Source organism: Eschscholzia californica, unplaced genomic scaffold (assembly GCF_041429995.1).
Source record: "Eschscholzia californica isolate CP2 unplaced genomic scaffold, dmEscCali1.0.p SCAF_2, whole genome shotgun sequence".
Lineage (NCBI taxonomy): Eukaryota > Viridiplantae > Streptophyta > Magnoliopsida > Ranunculales > Papaveraceae > Eschscholzia > Eschscholzia californica.
Genome location: NW_028238309.1, coordinates 28,230,050 through 28,241,067, shown reverse-complemented (window position 1 = coordinate 28,241,067; position 11,018 = coordinate 28,230,050). Strand labels below are relative to the sequence as shown.

Here is an 11,018-nt window from a genome sequence, read left to right as displayed (position 1 = left end):
TGTTGAAGTCACCTAGCACTAGCCACGGAGCCTCAGAACCCATCATAAGAAACTTAAGGTCCCTCCAAAGCTCCCGGCGATGATACACCACAACCAAAAGAAACCCCGAACCATCTGGGAATCGAACTCCACCTGCAATAACTTGTCCTCCAACACGGGACACAGTAAAATTGACCTTACTAGGATCCCAACCGATCCAAATCCGGCCTCCCGAAACAGCCACATAATTATCAATAAAATTCCAGTTGGAATTAAGACTTCGTTGGATACGAGTCTTATTAACCTCATGAACATGAGTTTCTAACAATCCACACAATCCAATTCTACTCAATCTCACCAAATCTCGCACACTCTTCATGCGGAGAGCGTCGTTAAGACCTCTCACATTCCAGCATGCTAAATTAATCATCAAAACTATTGGGGTGGTATTTCGACCCCCTCAGAGGTCTCACGATTACATTCGTGCACATAGTAGTCTGTGTTGCAATGTGGTCTGTCCGGGGGCTGTTCATTGAGGTAATCTCCTCCTCGCGGTGGTTGTGGTCCTTTCCCGATGCCTCCCCCTCAGGCACTCGATTAGGTGTTTCAGATTCCATACACTCAGAATTAGTTAAGACCGAGAAAGAGTTACCCGGAAGGAGATCATGCAGCATTGGTGGGCTATGTGCCGACCCAATCCTCTTTGCTATCTTACGACGTTGGTGAACTGGTTTTTCCGATTGGCCTCCTCCAATAGTGAACTTATTTGCTTTTGACTGAACCATTGGCCATCCACCGTCTCTTCCTCCTACCTCCTCTGTGTTATGTATATGTGAATCTCGACCATTAACCACAGCAGGTCGTTTCCTGCCCCCTCCTTGTTTAACACCACCATTTCTCCGATCAGTTTCGTTACCTACATTTCTTCCACTAACATTAGTAGTCTGGTTATTTTGGACTTGCTTGTTCAATCCTAACCGACTATTCACACTGTTTTCCGCCTCTCGAGCATTTTTAGGTGTTATTTTATGTCCAATAGTGGTGTTTAGGTCTACACTATTTTTTTGCTGTTTAGGACACGTACTCTCATCATGCCCAAACACTTGACATTCTCCGCACCTAGCTGGTTTCCAAGAGTACTCAACTTGGACCTGAACATCATGTATGGAATCTCCATCTTCAACACTTATCGGGTAAGTGATCGTCGGCTTTTACTTCCACGCAGACCCGAGCAAACGCCATCCGCTCTCTTGATTCTGTGCGGCTATCCTGCATTAATGGAACACCCAAGACACTAGCAATGTACGAAATACCTTTTGAATTCCAGAGAGGAATGGGTATATTTCGAAAACTAATCAGATTGGTATAGTCTTCATTTCTTGCATTTCTTTTTCAACATTATGACGCCAAGGCCTAACGACAAAAAGCCGACCAGCAATAAAGATAGGCTCGAATTCCAACGCTCGTCTTCTATCTTCGGCAGATAAGAAGTGTATAACGTAGGCTGAATTGCCATGTACCGTAAGCTTCATGTCACCTTTTAGGTTCCACTTTCTCGATAGTACACTATGAACTAGGCCATAAGCTAGTCTCTCACCAACAAATCCACCAATGACGATATCATCAAACGATTTAATCTCATTTGCAAAATCTGAAGCATTCACCTTTGCTACCTTGCAACCGTTTACTACTGAAGGGGGAATATAACTCAACTCGGTCTGAGTGGGTGCCTTATGAGAGCTGAACAGATCTGTCCAATTTGACTTTTTAGAAGCACCCACATTTGTCGTCCCAGCAATTGGGCCCAGCCCAGCCGTGGGTGTGGTTCTCACCGGAACCCTAACTTCTGGTGCATGCAATAACGATTCTGCCACCGGTGGTTGCCTTGCCGGAGTTGTTGTGTTCATGTTAACTCCCTCCATTGGAGTACGAAGTATGCTAGAGAACATGTTATTTCTAATTGCATCAGCAAAAGAAATGTTACCCAGCACCATTTTCTTATTAAACCCCGAACTTCTATCAAGAACAATCCTTCCTTCAATGGCGTGAACAGCATTGTTTGGGACTGTGTTAGGGAATGTAGTAACACTTTTTGATAGATCAGAACTCGCTTTTGGTGTTGTTGTTGCCTTGAAAACGATGGAGACAGAATTCTGATCATCCTTTCCCTTTGCTCGGTTGTGTCTTCTGAACCAGCGTGGAATCTTTTTTTTTTTTTTGCTATTGGTAAGCGGGTTAAGAGCCCGTCCCCGACAAAAGACAACTAAAAAGAAAAAGAACACAAAAAAAATAAAAACAAAGAAATCAAAAGCAACACAGCCACAAGGCCATTACATTTTAGTACGTCGAAGCCTAACAGCACACTTTCTGTCTTCTTCAATAATGATGGCTAGATCCTTAGGAAGTTTGCACGGATCCAACTCCACATGCCCATGCCCAGGCCTCATCTTGGATAACCAGTCAGCAGCTCCATTAATCTCACGAACCACATGCTGAATGCTACAAATATCAAAGGAACTCCAAAGGGTATTAATCCTTCTCCACAGCCACCAGGCTGCCCAAGGAGGCTTCTTACTCTTGTCCAACAACAAATTACAGACCAAGGTGGAGTCAGAGGCAATAACCACCTTCCTGAGACCCAACTGAGTAGCTAGCTTCAAGCCCAATTCGACCCCTTGAAGCTCATGGATAAGTACACTGTTCCTCATGATTGTACAGCACAGACCCATCATGGCTCCTAATAATAGCACCATATCCTGCTGTTACATCATTCAGAGCACCATCTGAGTTTATATGAGAAAGAAACCCTCACCAGGAGATTTCCACACATAGTCTCTAAGGACCTCAGACTGAATTTGCAGCTGCACATTCCATCTATCTAAAAGGTTCCTATTCAGGTCAGAAGAAGCAATTTTGCCTTTCCAAGCTCCCAACACTATCTTGATCTCACTAATGATCAGACTCAGAAGGGAAGGAGCAGGCCAACCTTCACCCTTAAAGGTCCTCTTATTTCTTTCTCTCCAGATGTGGGAAATATAGGTGGTGAAAGCCAACCCCCCTAAATTCACCTTAAAATTATTGCCCTGGAGTTGAGACAAGTACCAAGAAATATCCCCTTCCCAAGAGGGATTGAGCTGCCTGTGAATTCCCATGAGAGTTAAAATGCCATCCCACACCTTAATAGAATACTCACATCTAAAGAAGAGATGAAAATCATTTTCAACCTCCTTCTGACATAACCTGCATAAAGGATTCACATTCATACCCCATTTCAGCAGCCTATCACAAGTTTTATGCTTTCTATGAGCAGCTATCCAGGCAATAAAGCCATGTTTAGGGATCACCCACTTAGACCAGATGAGGCCATTGCAACTTAGTGCCCTGGATCCTCAAAGTGTTATATGTCTCCTTAAGAGTATAGACACCTTTCTCAGAGGCAGTCCAGACTACCTTATCTATGTCAAAGTCACCAATCTCCACCTGGTCCAAACCTTGCACAATACCTTCCATATGAACTCTGATGTAGTGAGGAATTGCCCACTGACCTTCAGCTATAACATCAGCCACCTTAGCATTGGCATGAAGCAGAGAGCTAAATTTAAGAGCTTCAGGGAAATGAGCCCACAAGAGACCCTGAGGATGCCACACATCCTTCCAAAAAAGAGTTTGATTACCCTTACCAATCGGGTGGAGAACCATGTTCTTGGCATCCACTCTACTGTCCAAGACTCTCCTCCAGCACCAAGAACAATCATGAGGAGTGGGCATGAGCCAGAAATCCTTGCCCTTGATCAAATTGCTTTTAACCCATCTCACCCACAAAGTCCCTTTATCAGACACTATATCCCAAATGTGCCTTAAATTCATAGCTCTATTCATGGTTACAATATCCCTGAGCCCCAATCCACCTTCTTCTATAGGCAAGCACACAGTAGCCCACTTAACTGACACCTTCCTGGCTTCCATGTCTATTCCAGTCCACAAGAACTTACTGAATATAGAATTGATCTCCTTATAGACTCTTTTAGGAAAAACAAATACAACTGTCCAATAGATTAGCATGCTATTAAGGACAGCCTTCAAGAGAAGCACCCTACCAGCAAAAGACAGGAATCTAGCCTTCCAAGACTGAATGCTGGCTTGAATTCTACTAATAAGAGGGATGCAGTCATTGTAAGAGAGTCGGGAAGATAAGAGAGGGAGACCAAGATATCTAACAGGAAGCACTCCCTTCTCAAACCCCAGAATAGCTCTTACCCTTAGCTCTTCATCCAAATCACCAGCCCAAAACACTGTGCTCTTGAAGGTATTTACTGCAAGACCTGTGGCTTTAAAGAAGTTGTCAAGGAACAACTTTAAGGCCTCAGCAGAACTAGTATCCCCTTTCATGAAAACCATAAGGTCATCAGCAAAACACAAGTGGGTCACTTGAGGATCCTTACATCTAGGTTGAAGGTGGAACCTGTCTTTCTCCTCTTTTTGAACCAACAAGGTGGAAAAAACCTCCATAACCATAACAAACAAGTAAGGAGAATTGGGACATCCCTGTCTAAGGCCCTTCTTACCTGCAAAATAACCATGAGCACCTCCATTGACCATAGAATAATAAGGGGTGGTAACACACTCCATCACCCACTGGACAAACTTTTCAGGAATGTTAAATTTTCTCAACACCTTAGCTAAAGCAGACCACCTAACTGCGTCATAAGCTTTCCTAAGGTCAATCTTCACAGTACATTCAGAAGAATCTCAATGCCTGTGATAATTCCTCACAATTTCATGAGCCAGCATAATGTTGTCTTGGATAGACCTTCCAGAAATGAAGGCAGATTGATTCTCACTCACCATGGAGAAGATAACCTCCTTCAACCTCTCTATTAAGATCTTAGGGGGGGGGGGGGGGGGGTAGTGGATCAAGACATTGGGGGACATTAGGGGACAATTAGAGACAAAATGTTCCGTGGACATTTCAAGACATTTCGGGACATTTGTCTGTAGACAAAATGTCTTTATGGACATTTAAAGACATTTGATTCGTAGACAAAATGTCTTTATGGACATTTCAAGACATTTGATTCATAGACAAAATGTCTTGGAGACATTTCAAGAATTTGGTTCACGGACAAATTGTTCCGGGGACATTTCAACATACTGAATCCATGGACAAAATGTGTAGTGGACATTATTATTATTATTATTATTATTATTATTATTATTATTATTATTATTATTATTACTATTATTATTATTATTATTGTTATTACTATTATTATTATTATTGTTATTATTATTATAATTATTATTATTATTATTATTATTACTATTATTATTATTATTATTATTATTATTGTTATTATTATTATTATTATTATCTCATCATTGAATGACAATTGGTAGATATTTATTTTTTTAATATTGTCTAACCATATGAAATATATGATAATATATTTGTACACATATTTCAAAAATATATTTTTCGATATTTGTGGACATCTTTGGATATCCGAGGACATTGAAGGACAATTGGTAGACATTTATTATTTTAATATTGTCATATGAAATAATATATTTGTACTCATATTTCAAAAATATATTTTTAGACTTTTGTAGACATCCGTGGACATCTGAGGACATTGATGGACAATTGGTGGACATTTATTATTTTAATATTATCATTATTGTATAATCATATGAAATAATATATTTGTACCACTAATCTGAAATATATTTTTTGACTTTCGCAGACATCCGTAGATATCTATGGACATTGATAGACATCCGTAGATATCTGTGGACATTAATATAATAATTATATAATAAAATAACATAATGTAACAATAATATAATAATATAATAATAATATAATATATTACAATAATAATACAACGATATAGTAATATAATAATAAGATAATATTATAATAATATAATAATAGCACAATATAGTAATATGATAATAATATCATTTTTACTATAATAGAATAATAATATTATAATATAATATAATATAATATATTATAATATAATAATATAGTAATATAATAAGAGAATATAATAATAATATAATATAGTAATATAATAATAAGATAATATTATAATAATATAATAATAGTATAATTCAGTAATATGATAATATTTTATATGTTATTTATTATTTTTAATCTAATTTGATAATAATAATTATTTTTATTATCTTCCTCACTGAAATGTCCCCAAGTTTCCTCAATGTCTTCCATATTTTGAGAGACATTTTCTCTCCAAAAGCTCTCCAAATTTACACTAAAATGTCTCCAAATGTCCCCAAAACTAATTTGTCTTTAAATGTCCCCAAATTCGTGTCCCAAACGAATAACACGGACATTTCGGGACATTTAAAATGTCCCCAACCAATAACACGGACATTTGGAGACATTTCGGGACATTTGAAATGTCCCCAACCAATAACACGGACATTTGGAGACATTTCGGGACATTTAAAATGTCCCCAACCAATAACACGGACATTTGGGGACATTTCAAATGTCCCCAACGAATAACACGGACATTGGGGGACATGAAAAATGTCCCCCAATGTCTTGATCCACTACCCCCCCCCCCCCCCCCCCCCTTAGTAATACACTTGTAAATCACATTACAACAAGAAATGGGTCTAAAGTCAGAGAGAGAAGCGGCATTAGGAGTCTTGGGAATAAGAAAAACAAGGGTAGAGTTAACCTCCCTCAACATCTTACCTGCCTTGAAGAAATTCTGAATAGCTCTGACAAAGTCATCTCCTACAATATTCCAGCACTTCTTAAAAAAGAAAGAAGTGAATCCATCAGGTCCAGGGGCCTTCTCTGAGCCAATAGTAGACAAAGCAAACACAATCTCATCTCTGGAGACAGGCTGAATAAGACCCCCCCATAGCATCTACTGGGAGAGGGGACTTAAACTCAATAGAGTCCAGAATCCTATCCTCATCAACATAAGCAGTATCAGACCCCAACATTGCTCTATAGAAATTCACACATTCAGCTATGACCTCCTCCTGGTTCTCTATCCTTGCCCCATTTCCATCCAAAAGAGTAGAAATATTGTTCCTAGCCCTTCTTTCCCTAATGGAGCAATGGAAGAATGTGTTGTTGTGATCATCCAAAGTTAGCCATTTAATCCTAGCTTTCTGCCTTAACATAGAGTTTTCAGCAGAAGCCAAGTGTGTATAATTCTTCAGAGCAACCCTCTCTTGGTGTCTAAGAAGATCATTGAAAGGATCATTGCACAGGGAATTCTGAATATCATCCAGACAAGTCTTAGCTTGTTCCACTTGACCAGAGACATTCTCAAACCTGCCTTTCCTCCACTGAATAAGCCTAGCCTTAACAGCCTTCATCTTAGTGACAAGGCTGAACATTGGATTCCCTTGAACATCCTCTCTCCACACCTCCTCCACACCTCCTTCACAAGATCCATGAAATCAGGTTCATCCACCCAACAGTTGTAAAATTTAAAAGGCTTCCTGCCTCTCTTCTGAGGTCCCAACAAAGATACCACAACAGGGGAATGATCAGAAGTCCCAGGCTGTCAAAACTCAGTTTTAGCCTCAGGAAAGATAAACAACCACTCTAGATTGACAAGTGTTCTATCCAATTTGGCCCACACCCCATTTTCACCCTCTTGTCTATTAGACCAGGTAAAGAAACACCCAGTGTAAGCACAATCAAAGAGCTGAGCAGCTTGAGTACACTCTAGGAACTCAGAAAAGTGCTCAGTTCTTACCTCATCACCTCCACATTTCTCTTCATCCCTCAAGATTGAGTTAAAGTCACCCAGGAGCATCCAAGGCATATCATAGTTCAGAATGAACCTAATAATATCCCTCCATAACTCTCTCCTGCCACAAATAGTGTTAAGAGCATATACAATGCCTAACATAAACCTCTTACATCAGGAAGGTCCAACCTAACAACAAGAAGCTGAGAAGAACTAAAAATAAGAGCCACTACAACTTGAGAGGGATCCCAACCAAATACGTCCACCATCATCAGTATCATAGTTATCCAGAAAAGTCCAATAAGGATTTATATTCCTTTGAGCCCTCTCACATTCCAACAAGCAAGCCTATCCATGTTTGTTAATGGGGAAAGAATTCCTAACTAACAAGTCAACTCCTTTCCCTCTTTGGTAAGAACTTCCTGATTCCCTAGCAGTCTTAGCTGAAGAACTAAATAAGGCAATCTTCCCAGCAATACCAGCAGCCCCATCATGCCCTCCCAGACCAGCTGCCTTCTCCTCAACAGGTTCACTCATATGGCTAATGCCCACATACCCCTTACCAGGCCAAGGACTACTTAGGGTGACCCCAGCACAATGTCTCTTATTAGCATAACTAGCTAATTCCCCCTTTTCTACAGATAAAGCATGAACGCCACTAGCTTTACCTCCCTTCTTCTTCTTGTGGCTAACAACTGACCAATCTCCCTCTCTCTCCTGAATAGTCATGGAAGAAGGAGCAGAAAGAATATGACCAGTTCCCCCCTCCACACTGATGGGCTCATGATATTCAATCATCAGCTGATCCTCTTGTTTGACTGATGCACTAGAAGAAGAAGCTACACCCTTCATAACACTAGGCAAGTCAGTCAAAGGAACCTCCTTATGCTCATTCTGGCCCCTGGGTTCTCCTTCCTTAGGAGCCTGTGAACTACTCCCACCACCATTTTGCTGTTGTGGCCTGGGAGGCCATTTGGTTTTGGAATTCCATCGAACACCTTTTGGGCATCTCTTGCTCGTATGTCCAAAGACACCACAAGTCTTGCACCTCTCGGGCAGCCAAGAATACTCCACTGCCACCTCAATAACCTTATCCTCATCAATCATCATCTTCACCGAGCTAGGCCGAGGATGATCAACATCCATTTCCACACAAACTCGGGCAAAGGCCATTCGTGTCTGCTGCTCTGTAGGAGCATCAAAAGCTAAAGGAACTCCCAGAGTACTAGCCACCATACTGATACCCTGTGCATTAAACAACACATAAGGAATATTTCTCAGATTAACTTACACAGGAACAGTATCTGTTTCTTCAATCTCCTCTTTAATATGCAATTTCCAAGGACGAATGACAAATAATCTCCCAGCAATACACATAGGACCCCTCTCTAACACCTCCCTTCTGTCTTCATCATGAGAGAACTTCATCACAAAAGCAGAGGCTCCATGAATGGTCAACTTCATTTCACCTTTCAACTTGAAACTCTTCCTCAACGCAGAATTAACCACAGCATAAGAAAGACGACCCCCCAAAAAATAACCAAATAAAGCCTGTTCACACTGGTGAATCTGATCTTGAAAATCTCTTATAGAAATCATTGCCACCTTCTCACCATTGATAACTGAAGGGGGAGTAAATTCTCAACAGAGTACGAGAGTTAGAACCACCTCGTCGGAAGAGGTTCGCCTAGCTAGATCGACCAAAACGAACATCCTCTTCCGACTGATCAACAGTATCAGAACCCATCGACTTCCCCCCATCCATAGCTGTCTGTTCTGAGGAACCTCCAAGTCTTCTCAGACTCAAAGCTTCCTCGCCAGACAATGGAGGGGGAACCTTCGCCCCCTCAATCCCCAGCATTTACCAACGTAAACACCAAGAAGATCAGAGACTGTCGGAAAAAGAGACATTGTCTCCTCCTACACAAACCAAGCAGATTGCTCCAAAAAATTAGGCCGGAAATCCACACAACCGCCGCCACTGGCCCGGAAAAATCAACCTAGAAAATCGCGCCGCCCTGCTCCTTACCACCGTGGAATCCTCTTCCTTCATCTCATCTTCTTCATCTTCACTAAGAACACGATTCCCATTCAACAAGAATCGACCCTATCCAATCTCTCCCTCATCTCTCGAACTACTTACCTTCTCATTCATGGTCGAAAGAACCATTCCAATAAGCAAGAAGCCGATCAGAAAACCTAGAAAAAAATGAGCAGCACAAGAAACCCTAAACAGTGAGTTGTCTCCAGCCTTGCCGGAGATTAAACCAAACCGGACAGCAAGCTTTCTGGTCAGAGAACCCTAGAAAAACACCACTTTCTCTCTCCTCAGGTCACTTTCTCTCTAACTTAAACAAAATGTTAAACATACCGTTTGGTGCAATTTCTTGTTGGTAGTGTTTCGTTTCCAATCTGAGTGGTCAATATTGAGGTCGAAACCCTAAATAATCATATGTAATGAAGTATTAGGAGATAAGAAACATATTTGATGACAAATTTCACAATTCATGCGAAAAAGTTCGTGACGTCGTTTGGTGCAGTTTTTTTTTTTTTTGATAATGATAAGCGGGAGGAGCCGAACCGCAAACAAAGAAAAAAAATATCAAAAACAGCAAAGAAATCAAATTACATCATATCATTAGCCCCACCCTTTCCTCATTCTCACTGTTCCTCTAGAGTCCGCATTAAAAATATTTACCAATTCCACCGGAAGTTGACTACAATTCAAGTGAGTTACCCCCGGTCCGAGCTTCATCTTCGACAAGAAATCAGCAGCCTGATTGGCTTCTCTATAGACATGAAAAACCCGAAAACTCCGAAATTGGCCCCGAAGCCTTTGAACTCCCTTCCATAAACGCCTTGCCCTCCATGGTAGTTTCCGGTGTGGTTTTGCAAGAAGTAACTTGATATTCATCGAGTCAAGACCACGTTCAACTTCCTGCAATCCGGCACAAAGTGCTAGCTCCAATCCCAACTCAACACCCTGTAGCTCGTGTATGAAGATAGTATGTCCATAAACCTGACCTGTAGCTGCTCTCACAACCGTCCCCTCCGAATCTCGAATAATGGCTCCATACCCCGCATCCACCTCGTTCAGAGCACCATCGGTATTAATCATATATCTTCTAGCCATCGACCGAGTCCATTTACATGAAGTATAGACCGGCTTTTGGAGGGAGATAGTAAGATTCCAGCGATCGATGGGCCTCCTATTCTACTCAGTATCCTCAAACTGCTTGGTAACGGTATTTAGCTTGATCCGCATTTCATCACAAATAGTGCATATAATCA

General features: G+C 40.9%; 1 protein-coding gene across 1 annotated transcript; it reads right to left on the bottom strand.

Moving 5' to 3' along the window:
• Positions 1–3,327: 3,327 nt before the first annotated feature.
• Positions 3,328–8,963, bottom strand: LOC147557246 (uncharacterized). Its single transcript, XM_086658785.1, has 5 exons — positions 8,116–8,963; positions 7,628–7,848; positions 6,892–7,412; positions 6,710–6,751; positions 3,328–4,704 (listed from the first exon to the last, which is right to left on the bottom strand). The coding sequence occupies exons 1-5, from the start codon at positions 8,961–8,963 to the stop codon at positions 3,328–3,330; spliced, it is 3,009 nt and encodes a 1,002-aa protein (XP_086514911.1).
• Positions 8,964–11,018: the final 2,055 nt, after the last annotated feature.

Bases quoted from the DNA above. Each gene is read 5' to 3' on its own strand.
- LOC147557246 (XM_086658785.1), bottom strand. From the start codon at position 8,963: ATGGTGGCTAGTACTCTGGGAGTTCCTTTAGCTTTTGATGCTCCTACA. The intron at 7,413-7,627 runs GTGAAAATGGGG...GATCTTGTGAAG, and splicing joins CTGGTCTAATAGACAAGAGG to GAGGTGTGGAGGAGGTGTGG. The intron at 6,752-6,891 runs GTAGATGCTATG...GGAATATTGTAG, and splicing joins AGTTTAAGTCCCCTCTCCCA to GAGATGACTTTGTCAGAGCT.